General features: G+C 48.7%; 1 protein-coding gene across 4 annotated transcripts in view; it reads right to left on the bottom strand.

The window, feature by feature from the left end:
• Window positions 1-20,538, bottom strand: part of VPS8 (VPS8 subunit of CORVET complex) — a 245,348-nt gene that overhangs the window by 182,420 nt on the left and 42,390 nt on the right. For 3 of the 4 annotated variants that reach the window (XM_030576520.1, XM_030576526.1, XM_030576521.1), the window contains 4 exons: window positions 17,953-18,033; window positions 10,742-10,912; window positions 7,787-7,861; window positions 1,994-2,029 (listed from right to left, as the gene is read on the bottom strand). In XM_030576520.1, coding sequence (XP_030432380.1) covers window positions 1,994-2,029; window positions 7,787-7,861; window positions 10,742-10,912; window positions 17,953-18,033 — 363 coding nt within the window. The remainder of the gene's footprint in view (window positions 1-1,993; window positions 2,030-7,786; window positions 7,862-10,741; window positions 10,913-17,952; window positions 18,034-20,538) is intronic. The other variant, XM_030576525.1, reaches the window with a different exon arrangement.

Genomic DNA, 20,538 nt, shown 5'->3' with positions numbered 1-20,538 from the left:
GCTACCAGGGGCTGCTCTAAGGGTAAGTATACACTACAGAGCTACATCAGTGCAGCTGCACCACTGTAGTGCATCTGGTGAAGACATGCTACGTCGACGGGAGAGAGCTCTCCTGTTGGCATAATTATTCTACCTCCGTAACAAGCGGAAGCTATGCTGTCCCACCGACAGTGCCAGTGTAGACAGCGCTTAGCTCAGTGGTTCTCAAACTTATGTAGTGCTGGTCCCTTTCACACAGAAAGCTTCTGAGTGCAACCCCACTTGGAAATCAAAAACACTTTTTAAAAATTTAACACTATTATAAATGCTGGAGGTGAAGCGGGGTTTCACCTGACACCTCGCTACCCCCTGAGGGATCCTGATGCCCAGTTTTAGAACCCTTGGTTCAATCAGGGGGGTTTCTTTTGCACACCCTTGAGTAGCCTAAATTAGATCAATTTAAGCGGTAGCATAGACCAGCCCTAATTTACAGCAGCCTTACCCAGACTACGCAGCAACCCAGAGTTTGGATAGCACTCCCCTGGCAAAACCCTTACACTGGGGGCCATGAGAATGCAGTGTAAATCTGTGTTCACTGGTCCTACTCTGCACCTATACCAGGGAAACTCCTCTCCCCTACAGGCTGGCTGTGGTATCTTTAATGCCATCTGTGCACCACTGGAGCAGTGTAATTAGGACAGGAAGGGGGCCAGAATTGGCACCAGAGATTTGTATTTGAAGGGATGTCTTAAGTCCTCTATAGCCCACCATTACACATTGCAGCAAAAATAATTTCCCAGGCTTCCCTGGCAGATAATTCCATTCACTAACCTGTCCTTATGCTTAGGGTAGAGCCCCAGGAGTAACTTCGAAGGTACTGAGGCCTCAGCACTCTGGGATGTGGAGATTTAAAATAAGACCATGCTGTTATGATTGGCTGGGGATTGCTTTTCCTTTTACTATGCAGTAACTTCTCCTGGTCTCTCTAACCTAAAACAAGCCTACGCTTATATCGCTTGCTGGTTCATAGATACCAAGGCCTCAAGGAACCATTGTGATCATCTAGCCCAGGGGTCGGCAACCTATGGCACGCATGCCAAAGATGGCACATGAGCCGATTTATAATGGCATGCTGTGGCCGCCGCCAGCCCTGCTCAGCCCGCTGCCGACGCTGCCAGCTGGGGTTCCAGCCGCAGGCCCAGCTCAGCCCGCTGCCAGCCTGGGTGAACAGAACAGAACCCCGAGATGAGCAGGCCCGCGGCATAAGATCAGCATTTTAAGTTTAATTTTAAATGAAGCTTCTTAAACATTTTGAAAACCTTGTTTACTTTACATACAACAGAAGTTTAGTTATATAATATATAGACTTACAGAGAGAAACCTTCTAAAAAGTTAAAATGTATGACTGGCAAGCGAAACCTTAAATTAAAGGGAATAAATGAAGACTCGGCACACCACTTCTGAAAGGTTGCTCACCCCTGATCTAGTCTGACTCCTGTACAACACAGACCATAGAACTTCCCCAAAATAATCCTTAGAGCAGATCTTTTAGAAAAACTTCCCATCTTCATTTAAAAATTGTCAGTGATAGAGAATCCACCATGATACTAGGTAAATTGTTTCAACGGTTAATTACCCTCAATGGTAATTGACTTATACCTACAGATGACTGTATAATAGTAACCTGAATATATACTGTACCTCTTTCAAGTCAGTGAAGGTGGAAACATTTCAAGACATTAAAATATTTTTGCAAAGAAGATAGGGGAGAAAAAATATATACAATCCCTATTCAGTACCCAAGCATATGCTGCAAATTGCCCCATAGCATATTATGGTAATCAGCTGTTCTTGGGACCTAGCTGTATATGTAGCTATTATATAAATTCTGAACACTCTAATCAGATTATACTTCAAAAATTCTATTAGTCCTGAAGTTCCTCTCTGCCATCAAGCTACTTTTAAACAATTAACACAATTTATTAAAAAACATATATGCCTCCTCTCGACTTACCTCTCTCCAGCTCCTTATCATCATCACATGAACAGACTGAAAAAGAAAAACAAAAACATCAGGAAGGGAGATATTCCTTTACGGGTAGTTGTTCATGAGTAACAATCTATGGATTCCCACTGTAGTCTTACTGCGCCCGCCCACTTCTCAAGACCGCCCCCTGCAACCTAGTGGGACGGACCACTGGACCCAGGGAACAAATGAGTACGGGGGACAACAAATGAGAAAAACAGAGACTGAGTTGAAAGTCATAGATTCAAAACGAGGGTACCAGATGGGGACATCAAGCAGAGAACCCCAGACAGAGCCCACTGCTCCTCAAAGGTGTCGAGGGAGCCAGTGGACGCTGCCCAGTGGAACTCTGCCCGGATGCGTGAAACTAGGGAGGAACAGAAATAGGCCCCACAGTTGCAGAGCACCCCCTCATCCAGCGTCCTCCTCCTGGTAATGTAGATGGAGAGTTTGGCCAGGGCCAGGAGAAGGTTGACAAGGAGGTCTTGCAACTTCGTGGGGCCATGGATGAGGTGTGCAAAAAGGAACAGGTGTGGGGAAAAGTGCAGCCAGAACCTCAACAAAAGGTTCCGGACAAGCCAGAATAGGGGCTGCAACCTGGCGCATTCAAGACAGGCTTTCGCCAGGTTCTCCCTCACGCTACAAAAGGGGCAGGCCTAGGGTACAGGTGTGAACCGCTCCAGGTACACCACCGTGTTCATGGCTCCGTGAAGGAGCTGCCAACTGATGTCTCCGGTGGGCCGTGGGACCAAGGTGGAATAAAGGCTGGCCCATCAGGGCTCCTCACCCTCTTTAGGTGGAAGACAGTTCCGCCATTTGGTGTTGGAGCAGGATATCAGGGTGAGGAAATGCAGTATGTGGAGCACAAGCGTGTACAGTTGGTCTCTAGGCATTGTTTGGAACCAGACTGGCTGCAGGACGTGCAGCAGGCTTGGGGTGTGGGAACGGGGAGGCCAGGGGGGTCTCGTGGAACAGGGGCCGAATAAAAATGTCCAGAGAGTCCGAGGTGAGGGATGAGCGCCCTCTAGCAGGGCCCGCTGCAGGAAGACGAGACAGACAGGTGACAAAGCAGCCTCCACCTCCTAGAGTACGCACAGGGGGCGTTGGGAGGGTGGAGAGCCCCATGTGCCGACTGAGCACATGGGGATCCACCCAGTCTCCCATCATAGTCCAGGGGTTCTCCGACCCTAGTGGTTTCTGCCAGGACCAATCTTCAGCGCACTGAGAGAGACTCTGCCACCTGCACACGTAGATCAGGGTTGTGTAGCAGAGGCTCCACGAGGAGGTTCACCCCCTCAGTGGCCACAAAGGACCTGGTCGCCGAAAAGAGCTTCCAGGTCTGGAGAAGGTCCCAGTATTAGACCAGCAGCTCTGAGAGATCTTGTGGAAGACCCCTCTGGTGGAGAAAAAGAGCTGCTGGTCATATCAGAGCCCTCGGAGGCAGCGGAGGAAAGCGTGTGCCAATGTGCTCCAAGCCGGACTACCTGCACTGTAAAGGAGTCTCCACAGAGCCTGGAGGAGGAAGACATGGACCTGGCTGCGAAGGCAAACAAGGCCCTGCCCTCCTTCCTCCAGGGGAAGACTCAAAACCCCTGTAGAGACCCAATGCAGCCCCGGCCAGAAGAACTCCAGGGCCATCCTCTTGAGCATGGCCAGGATCCCCCGGGCTGGGCTCAGGGTGTTGAGGCGGTGCCAGAGCATGGACAGGACTAGCTGGTTCAGCACCAGCGCCCTCCCTCGCAGGGAGAGACACCAGAGCAGTCCTGTCCATCTCCACGGCCACTCACCCACTCTGACCTCCAAATCCTGCCAGTTCTCCGTTGGAGAAGGATGCATGGTGGATAAACACTAAGATAAAGCAGCAGACCTGCGCTCCACTGGATGGCTTGAAGCACAGGTGGGAGGGAAGCTCACCTGCCACCTGCCCCCTACCACCAGGCCAGAGCTCTTGACCCAGTTGACCTGAGCGGAGGAGGCCGCTGAGTAAACGGCCTGGCAGACCTCCACCTGCACCAGGTCACCAAGGTCCTGGACCACGAGGAGCATGTCATCGGCGTATGCTGACAGGACCAGCCACAGCTCTGGCTCAAGATGCACCAACCCCATCAACCTCCGGCAGAGGAGACAGAGGAAGGGCTCGATCACCAGGGTGTACAGCTGGCCCGAGAGGGGGCACCCCTGCCATACTCCCCGCCCGAAGCTGACCGGCTCAGTCAAGGTCCAGTTGAGTCTGATTAAACACTCCATGTCAGCGTACAGCACCTGGAGAAAGCCCACGAACTGGGGCCCGAAGCTGAATGCCTGCAGAGTGCCCAAGAGATACCCGTGGCCCATCCTCTCGAATGTCTTCTCCTGGTACAGGGACAGGAGGGCAAACGACAGACCATCCCTAAGCTTTAAGTCATCCCTGACCAAATACAGGTTATTGAATATGGTCTGGCCCGGGATGGTGTAGGTCTAGTTGGGATGGACCCTACCCTCCAGCACAGAGTGCAGTGAGATGGCCTTCACTACGACCTTACAGTCTGTGCTGAGGAGCAAGATGGAACACCAAGTCCATAGGTCGTGGAGGTCCCCCTTCTTCAGCAATAAGGCGAGCACAGCTCGCCTGCACGAAAGAGGGAGGACCCCACTTTGCAAGGACTTGGCCCAGACGGTGACAAGGTCCAGGAAGAAGACATCCCAGAACACGCGGTAGAACTCCACAGTCAGCCCATCCATGTCCGGGGATTTGTTGGTGGGCATGAGATGAGGGCTTCCAAGAGCTCGGCCAGAGAGAGGAGCAGCTCCAGCCGGTCTCGGTCGCCCACGTTGACTGTAGGGAGCCCAGTCCAGAGCACCCTGCAGGCTTCGGCGTTGGCTGAATCCAGGGAGAAAAGCCTGGCATAGAAGGCCCTGGCCCTTTCATGCATCTCATCTGGATCCGTGGGGCGGGGTGCCATCCTCCACCAGGAGGCAGGAGACATGCCTTTTAGCACCCTTCTTTTTCTCCAGGGCGTAGAAGAAGCGGGAGCTGCGATCCATCTCCCAAAGGAGACGGATGCAGGATCGAACGAAGGTGCCCCGGGCCCAATTGTCCTCCGCAGCCTTGGAGCTCCTCCTGCTTCTCTCAGTATGATGCGCAGAGGGGTGGATCCTCGGGGCCGGAGGCCAGATGCCTCTCTAGCTCTAAGACCTCCCGCTCCAACTGCCCTATCATTGCATCTCTCCGCCGGCTAGTGCCCCGGGAGTAGTCATGGCAGAAGAACCATGCGCGCACCTTCCCCACATCCCACCACCGCTGCACCGAGGGAAAGGCGTGTCGCTGCCCTGCCAGGCCAGCCAGAACTCCTGGAAGGATGCCACGAAGCCCACATCCTCCAGCAAACTGTTGTTAAAATGCCGATAGGCTGGGCCCTGGCCTCTCTGAACTGAGAGAGGCCCTCACGGTCACCAGGTGGTGATCCAAGAACGGGGCTGGCCGGATACCGGAGGCATGGGCCCATGCCAGATGGATACATGAAAAATAAAAGTGGTCCAACCAGGAGTGGCACAACCAATCGTCCTCCACCAGGGCGAAGATGGTGTCGTCGTCCGGGTGGTGGTCACGCCAGATATCCACCAGGGAGTGATGGTCCATGATCTCCCTGAGGACGCCTGCGGCTGCCTGGAATTTCTTGACTCCTGAGCAGTCCCCGTCCTTAAGGGTGGTGTAGAAGTCCCTGCCTAGAACCAGGCACTCATGAGGATCCAGGGTGCCGAGGAAGGCTGATGCCTGCCAATAGAAATGCACTCATTCCAGGCCTGTGTTCAGAGCATAGATGTTGACCAGGTTTAATGTCAGCCCCTCCACCCAGGCCCGGACATGCAGCAGGTGGCCGGGCATAACCTTGGCAACCCCCAGCACCTTCAGCCGTAGCTCAGGGTGGCCACCCCAGCCAAGTGGGCACTGAGGTGGCTAAAATATACCCCGTCCTCCCTACTCCAGCCACCAGCTAGCCTCGACAGCTGGAGCCAGGTGGGTCTCCTGCCAAAAGATCATAGTGTACTCCCCCTCTTGAAGGAAGTAGAGCACCTGGCTCCTGCAGAGACCCACCTTACAGCCCCAGGTGTTTAATGTGGCAAAGATGACAGCTTTCATAAGGAGGGTTGAGGCGGATCCTCATGGGCAGGGTGATCGACAGCCTCAAGCAGCCCCACAACAACCCATGTTCAACCCCAAAGGTCATGAGGGAGTCGCAGAGGAATCCTCTTACTCCTCGACAGCAGCAGCGGCTCCGAAGCAGCGAGCAGCAGTCAGCCGGCCAGGCAGGAGGGACCCCTAGGTGGTGGTAGGGTCCGTGCTTCTCCCTACGGGGCGTTGGGGGAGGCCAGCAAGGCCCCCCACACTTAGCAGCAACCGTAGTCCAGAGAGGGAGACTCCAGCCAGCAGAAGCAGCAGCAGCAGCCCAGGAAGGGAGGAAGAGCTCCAGCCAGCAATAGCAGCCCAAGCAGACTGACCTCTCCCTGTAGTGGGGCAGCTGCCCCACTCCTGAGGAACAAGGGTTAAAAGCAGCCCTGGAGAGGGCTGTGGTTGGGAAAAGGAGTGAAAGCAGCCAAACTAGGCTGATTGGAGAAGCAGCCACAGCTGTGGCCAGCTCAATTAGGGCCCAGCTGGCCCTGATAAGAGGGCTGGGGGCCAAGAGCTGAGGATTCTCTCTCTAGCTATGGAAAGAGAAGGACCTAGCTATCTGGGAGCTCAGGGTACCAGGAGTAGAGCAGGGCTGGGGAAAGGCAGGAGGAACTGGGGAGCTCCAGCCAAGCAACTCCCCAGGCTGAGGCCTTGGTAAAGGCCTATGTAGGTACTGGGGATGGGAGGTGCAGCCCAGAGATAGACAGAGGCAGCTGGTCCAAACTCCTTGCCAATGATGAGTGGCCATGACAGACTGCAGTTTGCCCCAGTGAGTGGGGGCTAGATGACGAATGGCAGCAGCTACTGGGGCAAGGTGAGTGAAAGGGTTGGGGGTTCCCCGGGGAGGGGAGACCCAGAGCAGGGGTACTGCAGGGGCAGAACCCTGAGGTAAAGGGCACCAGGGTCTTAAGGCAGGTGAGTTATTGGCCAGCAGAGGGTGCTCTGGAGGTTGAAGAGCTAATTCCCAAGATGGCCAGCAGGAGGCACCGCGCCAGTGAGTTTCAACCTCACTACACCCACACCTACATTATAATGTCCCAGTGATACAAAGAGACTGCAATTACTCTTCAGAGACTGCAGACACCACTCCAAACAGGAGAATTTTCTACCAGGTATTATATAGCAAGTTTATAGTTTCCAACATGTTCCTACAAGGCTCTGCTTAAGTCTGACCTACATTTATTTTCCATATGTTGGGATTCGGCCTCTCTCACTTTTCACCTGTTCCATTCACTCTAGTGCTTCTTGTAAAGGAGAGACTTGTTAATTTCTGCATATTTCATTTGACATTTTACCCACTATACATTTACTCTGAAGTAGCACTCAGCAGGGACTGTAATCCCAGGTGCTACTTTCAGCACATGCCTGGGCTAAGACCAGACTGGATTCAGGAAACTTAAAACAAACAACACTAGAGTTACTACAAAAACCTATCCATTTTACAACCCCATGTCCTAAAACTTCATCAGACATAAGATTGCAGCACTTAGGACCTCACAGCTCCACTGACATCTTTCAGGAATCTCCCTTGCAGAACACTTCTTTCACTAGATACAAACACTCACTTGGATCACTAAAGCCACCTTATTCTTGAAAGTGCATTACATTTCCTGAGAGCTGTCTGCATTTACCTTTGTGCCAAGATAGAAGATTTGACCACCACAGCTGCTGATGGATTGGTAACAGGCTTTCTCCCCAACCAGGGCCTGGGAAAAATATAACATTTACTCCAGCACAAGCTGCTTTTATTATTATTTTCAGTGAACATACATGACATATGTGGCTGTAACTAAACCCTGGAGACATTTAGCAATGAAGAAATGAAACAAGAGTTGGGCAGGAGATAGCAGTTTGCCTAGTCATGCTGTACACATGAAGTGGAGCTTGAGACCTAGCAACCCAACTCCTTTCACAGATGCTAACTCAGACTTCACTGGAAAAGTCATTTAGTGCAGAGAACACGGTCTCACACTCATGTGTCAGTAATGACAATTACTGCGTTCACAGGACACCACCAGGAAGCTAAAAGAAAGAAAAATCTTGTGAGAAATGGCAATTCAGAGTAATTCTAGTCTTATTTCACAATATAAGGCATTTCTGCTCAGGTTTATCTGGTTAAGGCCAAAGAGAAAAAGGGAAAAAAAAACAAAAACAAAAAACCCCATAAGGATGCAATCTTCAACAGGAGAGTGCTCTGAGCATTAACCAGGATGTGGTTAAATATGGACTCCAAGGAAATAATGTCCCCTACCAAATCACCATCCTCACTTCTTCCATCCCCTGGGTTTTTCTAGACATATCCCGATCTGGCACAACCCTGCTTAGAATATGAGACCTGGTGAGATTATAGCCAAAGATGATATAACTGCAGTCTTTGCATAACAGCAGCTGGAAAAAAAAAACTCTGGTAATTAACCATAGCAAAACTGGTTGAGAGTTGCCTCTACAAAAGGTTAATGGTGATCAGAGTCTCAACACAAGTAAGATTAACAAAGGGGAAGGAATGCAAGCCAAAATAGGGAAAACAGGTTAAAGAATATTTAGTTTAAATTAGATGTATTCAAGTTAGCAGAGCTTGATGAAATTCATCCTAGGGTACTTAAGTAACTAACTGAAGTAATCTTGGAACTGTTAGCAATTATCTTGAGAACTCATGGAGGATGGGTGAGGTCCAGAAGACTGGAGAAGGGCAAACATAGTACCTTTCTTTCAAAAGGAGAACCAAGAGGACCTGGAGAATTAAGGACTAGTCAGCCTAACTTTGATACCTAGAAAGATATTGGAACAAATTATTAAACAATCAACTTGTAAGCACGTAAAAATAAGGAATAGCCAGCATACATTTGTCAAGAACAAATCATGACAAACCAACCTAATTTCTTTTCTTCTCCTACTGGCCTAGCGGAGAAGGAAGAAGCAGTAGTGAGAGAGATCAAGACATTTCACATCAATCACACATGACATTCTCATAAGCAAGCTAGGGAAATGTGGTCTAGATTAAATTACTATAAGTTGAGTGCACAACTGGTTGAAAGACTGTACTCCAAAAGTAGTTATCAATGGTTTGCTTTCAAACTGGGGAGCCTTATCTAGTGAGGTCCCAGAAGGGTCAAGTCCTATTCAGTATTTTCATTAATGACTTGGATAATGGAAAGGAAAATATGCTTAGAGAGTCTGCAGATAAAATCAAGCTGGGAGTGGTTGCAAGCAATTTGTAGGATAGAATCAGAATTCAAAATGACCTTGACAAACTGGAGAATTGGTCTGAATTCAACAAGAACAAATTCAATAAAGACAAATGCAAAATATTTCACTTAGGAAGGAAAAAAAAATCAAATGCACAACTACAAAATGGGAAAGAACTGGTTAGGTGATCATACTGCTGAAAAGGATCTGGGGTTTCTAGTGGATCACAAATTGAGCACGAGCCAACAATGTGATGCAGCTGCAAAAAAAGCTAGTATTCAGGGGTGTATTAATAAGACTAAGACTGTCGTATGTAAGACATGGGAGATAATTGTTCTGCTCTGCTTGGCACTGGTGAGGCCTCAACTGGAGCACTGTGTTCAATTCTGGATGCCACACTTTCAGGAAGATTTGTATAAATTGGAGAGAGTCCAGAGGAGAGCAACAAAAAATGATTGAAGGTTTAGAAAATATGACCTATGAGGATAGGCTAAAAAAAAAATGGGCATGTTTAGTCTTCAGAAAAGATGACCGAGGAAGGACCTGACAATAGTCTTCAAATACATTAAGGGCCATTACAAAGAGGACTGTGATCAATGTCCACTGAAGGTAGGACAAGAAGTAATGGGCTTAATCAGCAGGATGAGATTTAGATTAGATAGTCGGAGGAAAAAAAAAAAAAAAAAACTATAAGGTTAGTTAAGCTCTGGAACAGGCTTCCAAGGGAGATTGCAGAATCCCCATCACTGAAGGTTTTTAAAACAGACCAGAAACACTTGTCAAGGATGGTCTAGATTTAGTTGGTCCTTCCTCAGCACAGGGGGCTGAACTTAATGCCGTCTCAAGTCTCTTCCAACCCTATATTTCCGAGTCTATATTCCCACTCCTGGGATGCGACTCGCCCTAGAACCACTGAGTTCAGCAGCTTTCTGGAAAACAGCACCCAATGAGACCATACAAGAACTCTCTTGCACGACTTTGTATTGGGACCTGCCGTTATAAGAGACCAGGGGGCCCCAGTAACTTCAGTGTCTTCCACTCAGAGTTTTAGGAGAGGAACGCTGAGGAAAAGGAAAAAAAGTGTGGCCTTTGCATAGTCACTCTACCTGTCCAATCTCAAAGAACCAGCTGCTACAGTCACCATTATATTTTTCTTTGAAGAGGGTTCTGAGGCTCAGTGGGATGGTGGTGCATCCTACAAGTGTGAATCTGAGGAGGCAACACTTCAAGAATTATCAGTTCTCGCTAAACCAACAACAAACAAGCTTTTTAAAAAGGCTCTTTAAAGACAACGTTTTAGGCAGTCCCAAACGTCCCTGTTTAAAAAAAGCAAATTTCAAAGAGTGTTATCAACTAGACAAGTAAAATATTAGCAGGCTACAACGTTCATAGATCTTTACCAATGCTTGACTGACATTGCCTCCTGTGGCCAGTGATTTGAAGTGACTGCTGTTATATACTAGCTGCACCTCCGAAATCTCTATAGTTTCCAGCTCCTCTTGAGTCTGGCGATCTATCACGTGCAGCTTCTCCACACTGTCCAGAAGCACTACTGTGCGTGAGTTTATCCACTGGAAAACAAGACATATGTCAAACTTCAGCAACATTTAATACATAACTATCAGGACAAATAGCAGAATATACTACAAGAACATCCTAGAGCACTAATATCTTAAGCTAATGGTAGCTGGCAGCATAAGGAAGTTGTTATTCTGGGTATTTGGGGTAAGGCTGAAGTTTAGAATCCAACTGCTTTACAGGGCAGAAGTGTAACTACAAGGAAGGTGACAACCAGAAAACTTTGGAGCACCCAGTTATGACAAAACTTCCTCAGGGAGTTTAATTTCTTATACTGTACGTATTTAATCAAAGGAAAATCCACCACAGTTTTTGCTCTTACAGCACAATATATACCTGGCACATGTATATTGCCTTCCTCCCTGAAATCCAAGCACTTTACAAGTTTAAAATGGTTACTCACCTTCTTGTAACTCTAGTTCAAGATGTGTTGCTCATATCCATTTCCAATTAGGTGTGCACGTGTGCCGCGTGTAAAGTTGACAAAGTTTTTCCCCTAGCAGCACCTTGGTCAGTTCAGCTGTGAAACCCCTCGGAGTGGTGCCTCTATGGTGATCAATATACGACCATGCCGACCTAGCACCTCCTCAGTTCCTTCTTGCCAGTTACTCTGACAGAGGGAAGGATGGGCAGGTTTGACATGGATATGAATACCACATCTCAAAGAACAGTTACGAGAAAGTGAGCAATCGTTTTTTCTTCAAGTGATTGCTCATATTGAATCCAGTTAGGTGACTCCCAAGCCTTACCTAGGCAGTGGGGTCGGAGTTATGGAATTCTTGATTGGAGTACCGATCTGCCAGAAGCTGCATCATCTTTGGCATGCTGGTGTAATGAGAGATGAACATATGGACAGAGGACCAAGCTGCTACCCTGCAGATTTCTTGGATTGAGACCTGGGCCAGGAACACCGCCGAAAAGGCCTGTGCCCTTGTTGAATGTGCTGTAAGTGCCAGGGCTGGTATCTTGCCAGCTCGTAGCATCTGCAGATGCAGGACATGATCCAGGAAGATATTCTTTGAGATGAGACTGGAAGTCCTTTCATATGGTCAACTGATTTGATTTCCTGAACTGCGTACTGCCGTCAATGTAGAAGGCTAGTGCTTGCCAAGCATCCAGAGTGTGCATACTCTGCTCGCAGCTACTGGCAAGAGGCTTAGGATAAAAAACAGGCAGGAATGTGTCTTGGCTAGTATGGAAATGTGACACAACCTTAGGAAGAAATACCAGGTGAGGTCTGAGTTGCACCTTATCCTTGTGGAAAACCATACAAGGTAAGTCAGCGGTAAGGGCCTTTAACTCAGACACCCTCCTTGTTGATGTAATGGCGACCAGGAAGGCTACATTCCACAACAGATCGAGATGGAAGCAAGTCACCAGTGGTTCAAATGGGAGCCCCATAGTTTGGAGAGGATCAAGTTAAGGTCCCACGCAGGAACAGGCTGTCTAATCTGGGGATGTAGCCATTCCAGATCCTTGAGGAACCAGCCAACCATGGAGCTGGCAAAAACAGAGCGTTCAGATGCTCCCAGGTGGGAAACCAAGATAGCAGTGAGATGTATTTTTATTGATGATGCTGCCAGGCCTTGCTGTTCCAGGTGAAGAAGGTACTCTAGGATGAGAGGTATAGGTGGCTGAAGTGGGGGTGTATGACGCTGGTCACACCAGCAAATAAACCTTTTCCTCTTTGCCTAATCTGGCCCTAGTGGGGTTCTTCCTGTGCTAAGACAGACCTCCCATACTTGTTCCAAGCACAGAAGCCCCTTGGGATTCAGCCATGAAGCTTCTAGGCCATGAGGTGGAGGGACTGGAGGTCGGGGTGCAGACAACAACCGTGATCCTGAGTGATCAGATTGGGGAGGAGCGGAAGCACAATCGGGGCATCCACAGATCGCTCCAGGAGCGTGGTGTACCAGTGTTGTTGAGGCCATACTGGTGCCACCAGAATTATTTCCACCTTGTCCCTGCGGACCTTGAATAGGACCTTGTGGAAGAGAGGGATCGGGGGAAAGGTGTAGAGCAGGCAGCTTCCCCAGGGTAGCAGTAATGCATCCGTGATTGAGCCTGGACTGTGTTTCTGGAAGGAGCAGAACATTGGGAACTTTCTGTTGCTCCAGGTGGCAAACAGGTCGACCTGGGGAAACCCCCACCTTTGGAAGATAGAATGCATGACATCCGGCTGGATGGACCACTCATGATTAGAAAAGGATCTGCTGAAGTGGTCCATCAGTGTGGTCTGAACTCCGGGTAGATAGGCTGCTTCTAGGTGAATGGAGTGGATCATGCAGAACCCCCATAGCTGGAGGGCTTCCCGACATAGGAGAGAAGAACGGGCTCCATCCTGCTTGTTGATATAAAACATGGCCATGGTGTTGTCTGTTAGAACTGCCACGCACTGGCCCTGTAGTTGGGCCTGAAAGGTCTGGCATGCTAGTTGCGTCACCCTCAGCTCCTTGATATTTACATGGAGAGAGAGCTCATCCTGCGACCACAGGCCCTGCATTTGGAGGTCTCGCAAATGTGCCCCCCGTCCCAGAGGTGACGCATCTGTTACCAGGGACAAGGAGGGCTGGGGGCTGTTGAAGGGGACTCCTTCATACACTGTCCAAGGGTTGAGCCACCACTGGAGGGATGAGAGCACTTTCTCTGGCACTGTGACCACTGAATTCAAGCTGTAGCGCTCTGGGTGATACGCCAAAGCAAGCCATGCCTGGAGTGGCCTGAGCCTCAGTCTGGCATGCCGGATCACATAAGTGCAGGATGCCATGTGGCCAAGGAGACTCAGACATCCCCTTGCTGTAGTGGTCGGGTACTGCCTGAGGCCTTAAATAATGTCTGTCATGGCTTGGAATCAGGACTCTGTCAAAAGTGCTCTTGCCTGAAGAGAGACCAACACTGCCCCGATGAACTCTATGCTTTGGGTTGGTGACAATATTGACGTGTTCATGTTGAGGAAGAGACCCAGTCTCTCAAAAGTGGAGCTGACTAATTGAAATTGAGACTCCACCTGCTCCCTAGTGTGCCCCCTGAGCAGCCAATCACGGAAGGCTGCTACAACTGACATGCAGTCAGTGAACACATGGTTGGGGGGGGGGTCTGTTGACAGGCTGAAGGAAGACCAGGAACTGATAATGTTTGTGGTCAACCACAAACCATAGAAATCGTCTGTGTGCAGGCCAAAGAGCTATGTGAAAGTACATGTCTGTCATGTTGAGGGCAGCATACCAGTCTCCCAGATCCAGAGAAGGGATAAATTGTAGTCAGGGAGACCATGCAGAACTTCAACTTTGCCATAAACTTGTTGAGTCCTCGCAGGTCTAGAATGGGTATGAGACCCCCTTAGCCTTGGGGATTAGGAAGTATCAGGAATAGAATCCCTTGCTCCTGAGGAACCTCCTCCACCGCTCCTATGGCGAGGAGTGCCTGCACATTCCGGATAAGGGGTTGCTCGTGAGAGGGGTCCCTGAAGAGGGATGGGAAAGGGGGAGTGGGAGGGAGGGCAGGAGCAGAACTGGAGAGAATATCCCATTTCCTCCATACAGAGGACCCTGTGGTCCAAAGCATGGTAGAAGTGGGACAGACAACTCACAAAAGAAGGGGAAGGATACAGAATCGTGGCTGGTGTACCATCCTCGGGTGCACCCTCAAAAGGCCTGCTTGGAGCCCAATGATGGTTTGGTCAGGCCCTGGCCCTGCCCAGGAAGGGAGTGGGAAGCCTTGTGTCTGCCATTCCTGCCCCTTCTACTATAGAAATCCTGCTTTGGCTGAGAAGGATAGGAGCGCTGCTGCTGTTGCTGTGGCTTAAAATGTTTATGTTGGGTTGCTGGGATGTTCATACCCAAGGATTTCATAGTAGCCTGGGAGTCTGTTAGGCTATGCAGCCTGGAGTCCATCTGCTCCACAAACAGGCCTGCCCCATCAAAAGGCAGGTCCTGCATGATCTGCTGAACCTTGGGCGGGAGCCATAAGGACTGCAGCCATGAGCCACACCTCATGGAGATTCTAGAGGACAAGATACGTGCCGCCAAGTCCGCAGCGTCCAGTGATGCTTGTAAAGAGGTCCATGCCACCACCTTGCCCTCCTGAATGATAGCTTCAAACTCCTCCCTGGACTCTGCTGGCTCCTTAAATTTCAGCATCAAGTTTCAGGTGTTGAAGCTGTATCTAGTCAGGATTGCCAACCAGCAGGCAATCCTGAGTTGCAAGGCCCCCAAGGAGTACACATTGCACCCGAACAAATCAAGGGGCTTGGTGCCCTTTGACTTGGAGAGGCAGCTACAGCAAGCCCAGCACCCTTTCGTTTACTGTGCCAATGAGCAGGGCTGTGGGTGTGTGAAGAGGTATTTGTACCCCTTAGAGCGAACGAAATACTTTCTCTCCACACCCTTCACAGTGGGAGGGATGGAGGCTGGCGTCTGCCAAATAGTCTTTGTGTTGGCCTACATAGTTTTGATAAGGGGTAGAGCCACCATCGATGGGCCTTCCATGGCCAAGATGTCGACCATAGGGTCCTCTGACTACCACCTCCTTGGCCTGCAGATACATAATCTGTGTCACCCTGCGTAGGAGGTCCTGATGGGCATGGCTGTCTATGGGGTGGCAACCCCGAAGTGGAAGTGCCCGCAATCACCTCGTCCAGGGAGGCAGAGGTGGCTAATGGGGGAACAAGGTCCTCCTGACCCACTTGGTCCCCAGGGGCCTCCTGCCCTGCCTATTTCAGGGCCAATCACCCCTGGATCTAGCTCGGGAACGGGGATTGGTTCCAGGGGCAGTAGTGTGGCCAGTACCTCCTCAGCACCCCTAGGGGTGGGGCGACTGGTTGATGCCTCCGGCACCCTTGGTTCAGACACAGACGAACAGGAACCCTTGGATTGGCTGACCTGTACCAGCCCTGCTCAGAGTATCTAGACCCCGCTTCCGAGTTCGAAGACGGGGACCAGGATGGTGGTGCCGAGCGTGGCTGGGCTGGGGGACGATGCTGTGGACTGGTGTCGAGATGACCAGTGCCAGGAGCGGGACATGCTGTGTGATGGGGATCAGCACCGGGACCCTGAGTAGTATCTTGCCTCTGCTGGCGGTGCTGAAGGATGAAGCATTACAGGTTTGCCTCTAGACATTGCCACATGTTGTGGCACCAGAGGCTTGGCTTGAAGGACCAGGGACCATGGCGATCAAGTCCCCTGGGGCCCCAAAGGTGTCCGGGACAGACGGCAGTTCCACCTCCTCAAATCACCTGGCTCAGGGAGTCCAATAGCACCGGACTCAACCATCCCCCTTGCGGGGCTGAAGTAGACGGTGCCGACTTTGAAGTTTCTGGCACTGGGTGCTCCTCCTTGGGATGCGCCCCGTTTGTGGGCTCCAAAGGGGTGGATCCCGGAGTCGGAGAGCCACTTCTCCCTTGTTTCCGGTGCCGCTTCCGCACTGGGGAATGGGACTGGTGCAGACTGGTTTTGGTGCTGAGGACCAGCTGTGCCATGGGTTTCTTCCAGAGAATCCTTCCAAGGTGCCATTTCTGCCACTGCCACTGGGGCATTGCACACCAATAAGCTCAGTGCTGGGTCTTGCCACGCCAGTGCAGGTTGCGGTCTGAGTGCTGCCTCTATAAGGCGGTGCTTGAGGCAAAAGTCCTGCTCCTTTTTTGTTCTGAGGTGAAACCCTTTTCAAATCCTGCACTTGTTAGCCTGGCATGCTTCCCCCAGAGACACTTTAAACAAGCGTCATGGGAGTCGCCTGTTGGCATGGGCTTGTTGCAGGACTTGCAAGGTTTGAACCCTGGGACTTAGGCATACTCCAAGTCCCCAAGGGAAGAACGCGGTTGGGTTGGAGGGGAAATGCCCACTCCTAAAAGCTATCTGTTGTAACTACAGTAAACAACTTAAACTAAACTCAACTGGGCTAGAGAATTCTAAAACCATACTAAACTGAAAAGTGAGGGAAAACAGGGAGAGCTTGCTAAGCAAGTCACCACAGTTCCCACAACCATTATTGGGGGGTAAGAAGGAACTGAGGAGGCACCGGGTTGGCAGGGTCATATATTGAGCACCATGGAGGTGCCACTCCAGGGAGCTCCACGGCCGACCCGACAAGTGCTGCTAGGGAAAAAAAATATTTCCATCAGCTGTGCACTGGCGCACACACACCTAATTGGAATTGATATGAGCAATCACTCGAAGAAGAATACATTGTTATTCTCAATCCCCTGAGTAAGATAAGGGACAAAAAGGCTTATTAGCATTAGTAAAAGGAACATGGTAAACCCCTCCAAAGCTGGGAATTGAATTTAAGGGTCCTTCATCCAATTCCTATTAAAATTTATCCATTAGGCCATACTACCAAACTGAAAAGGCTTTTCTATTTGTTTTCAGAGTGCATCTATTTTTCAAGAAATTTCACTTGCTAGATTGGAGATTTAAAAAACTGCCAACAAACATAACTGGTTCATCGTGGCATTTCTGTATTTCATTGTTATATCCTTACTGCTCTTTAAAAAGTGTTTTTAGGGTTTGTATGTACATTTGTGTGTTCCTGCTTGATGTGTTTAAGACAGTACATTAACAAAATTATATATATATATATAAAAACAGAAACCAATATGCTAGAGCTTCCTGGCTTCTTCGGAGCCACTATTTAGTATCTGTTTATAAGGATTTAGAATCCGGCCAGTAAAGTTTGGCCTCATGCTTAAAAAGTCTTCATTCACACACTTTATTCCCCAAGGACGTGAGTTACTTAGTTTTCACACTTTACAGATTTGGACAGCCTATTTTCTTCACCACATAGTCACTATTTAACCATTTTTAAAACATGGGATTCTATGAAAAAGCTACAGAAAATAAATTAAATTTCAGTTTGTAAATTCCAAATCCAAACAGCCAATTTGCATGTATGAAAAGAGAGAGCTATGTTTGTTAGAATAAGTTTGCAGAGTGAAATTACAGCACCCTGAAGCTGAGGGATGCTGACATGCATTTAAACACACAGCAGGCTATTTTCATCTGAGCAGAAAGAAAAACATTAGTGAATCAATACTTACAGTAAAATTGATGACGTCATAGTGCAGATGAAGTTGCTTTTGCTTAGTAACATGTATTGCACCTGAGTCATCTCTCTTCACCTGATGGAATTAGACAAGACAAACACTCAAACTTAGTGCTTTCTGGAACCCAAAACATGCCTTGAGAAAACAAGTCTTCTTCCACTGAGGAAGGAAGCCCAGTTCCAGCGTCTGCAAGTTTTCTCCAGTATCAGTGTTCTAGGTGCGTGTGTTAACAGCATCATCACTGAGGTGGCTTTCTAAAATGGCCTTAAAATGGGGCATAAATTCCTTTTCTCACTAGATTTTTCAGGGTCTCACTCCACAAAGTGTTAGTTTATGTCCTTTGTATTTTTAAGGAATTTTGTTTAATTCCTGTTAAAATATATGAAAAGTATCCAAATCTGGGCCCTGGCCAAAATTTGGCCATGGCAATCCAACTTTCCATTGTGGGCTAACTGATACAGCATCATCCTGCAGCAACTTGACTGGAAATTCTCAACTTGCCCACACATGCAGCTAAACCATATTCATACTCCCAGCAACTGGAGTCAGCAACATGGATGAACTGCCATTGGAAGAGCTTGTCCAGCTTGTGCTTTCACTCCTATTTTAGGAAATAGGCAAAACATTCCTGAGACACTGGTGAACATTTCGGCAGCATTTTCTGACCCATCGAAAGCACCTCTCAAAAGGAGGAGATGGACATGGCAGACTCTAACCTGCTGATGATGTTCATAACTCTTGCTATATCTCCAGATTACTCATATATAGACAGGTGCTTCTACAGCAGGGCCACAAGCACTGACTGGTAGGATCTCATCATCATGCAGACCTGGGATAACCAGAACTTTCACATGGAAAGGCAAGCATTCTTAGTGGTTTGTAATCAACTTGCTAGACCTTCCAGCTTCAGGACAAACACAGAAGAGAAGCCACTTCAGTTCAGAAGTGGGTTGCAATAGTCATCAGGAAGCTGTTTACCCCAAATGCTACAGGTCTATGGCTAACCAGTTTGGTGTTGGCAAGTCAGCTCTGGGGGAAGAGGTTTATGTCCACCACATTTAGGTGCATCACAATCTTTCTGAAATAACTGCCAGTTCTGAGAGAATGGCTTTTCAAACTGATCAAGTCATTAATGGGACTCATGTGCCCATAGTTTGCCCTCCTCAAGGAGAACATGAATGCATAAACTGCAAACGGTACTACTCCATCATCCTGCAGTTGCTGGTTGACCACAGAGGCAGATTCCCAGACAATAGCATGGATTGTATTGGTAAAGTGCATCATGCCAGCATTTCCTGCAGATCAAGACATTACCTTCATAGACAAGTGGTGACACTAATCCCACCAAATGACACTGTATGGAGTCACTGTCCCCACTGTTGTTCTAGGGGACCCCATAAACCCTTTTTTGCTCTGACTTATGAAACCACACCCTGATGGCAGAGGTCCTAGCAAAAGTAGATTTAATTACACTCTTAGCAGGTGCAGAATGGTGGCTGAATGTATGTTTGGCATACTGAAATCCAGTTGGCATCGTTCATAGAACCGTTTGGATGCCAATGTTACTAATGCCATTCACATTACTGTGACCTGCTGCACCTGCACAATGTCTCTGAGGAAAAAGGTGAGCCATTTTGTCAGGAGTGGACTCATGGCACTACTGTTATTGAACTGGTACACAGTCAGAAAGAGCACCTGTCATAACTGGAGCAAGATCCACATGTGCAATGGAAATTGGGATGCTTTCTGTGCCCATATTATGGTTTGCATGGCCCCAACAGATGTATGAATGTTCATATTATTGATATAAGCATACAGTGATTGAGTACTACCTGAGGGACTGGCTGGGTCCCCCTTCACACTTTCTACCAGTGGTGATGGTTTTTATGAAGAATTTAAGCTCATGGATATAAATAGAATATATTACATTTTATAAGTTTTTATCTTTATTTTGTAAAATGGGCATCTACTTCAACCCACCGATTACAGATTGTTATTCATGTAGTTCAGTTTTAGCAGTGGTTCTCAAACTATTTTTTTTTTTTTACTGATGACCCCTTTCACACAGCAAACCTGAGTGCAACCCCCCCTGTATAAATTAAAAATACTTTTTATATATTTAACACCGTTATAAATGCTGGTGGCAATGCGGGATTGGGTGGAGGTTGACAGCTCATGACCCCCCAAGTAATAGCCTCACGACCCCGAGGGGTCCCAATCGCCAGTTTGAGAACCCTTTAGTTTTAGTAAAGGTAATAAACAGTCCTCACGACACCACAGATCTGTGCAAACAAGACACTGTTTTTACACATTATTTAATAAAACATGACAGTCAGGCCAGCCACCAACAAAGGCAGAATTTGTTCTTTTTGATCCTGTTGATGTGTTTTGCACACACTTGCCATTGCTGCACTGGAGTGGAGGAATGAACAGGGAACATTTGCCCATTCCAGAAAGTGTTCATTCCTTGCGACACGGACCACCCAACTACAGAACTGTCCAAAGTGGGCTGCAGAACATAGTGTGGTGAGGACTCAGGGCAAGGAGCTGGAGTGGGAGGTGCAGATGGAACTGAAGCCC

This window comes from Gopherus evgoodei, chromosome 9, assembly GCF_007399415.2.
Source record: "Gopherus evgoodei ecotype Sinaloan lineage chromosome 9, rGopEvg1_v1.p, whole genome shotgun sequence".
Classification (NCBI taxonomy): Eukaryota; Metazoa; Chordata; order Testudines; family Testudinidae; genus Gopherus; species Gopherus evgoodei.
This window is presented reverse-complemented; position numbering and strand designations above follow the sequence as displayed.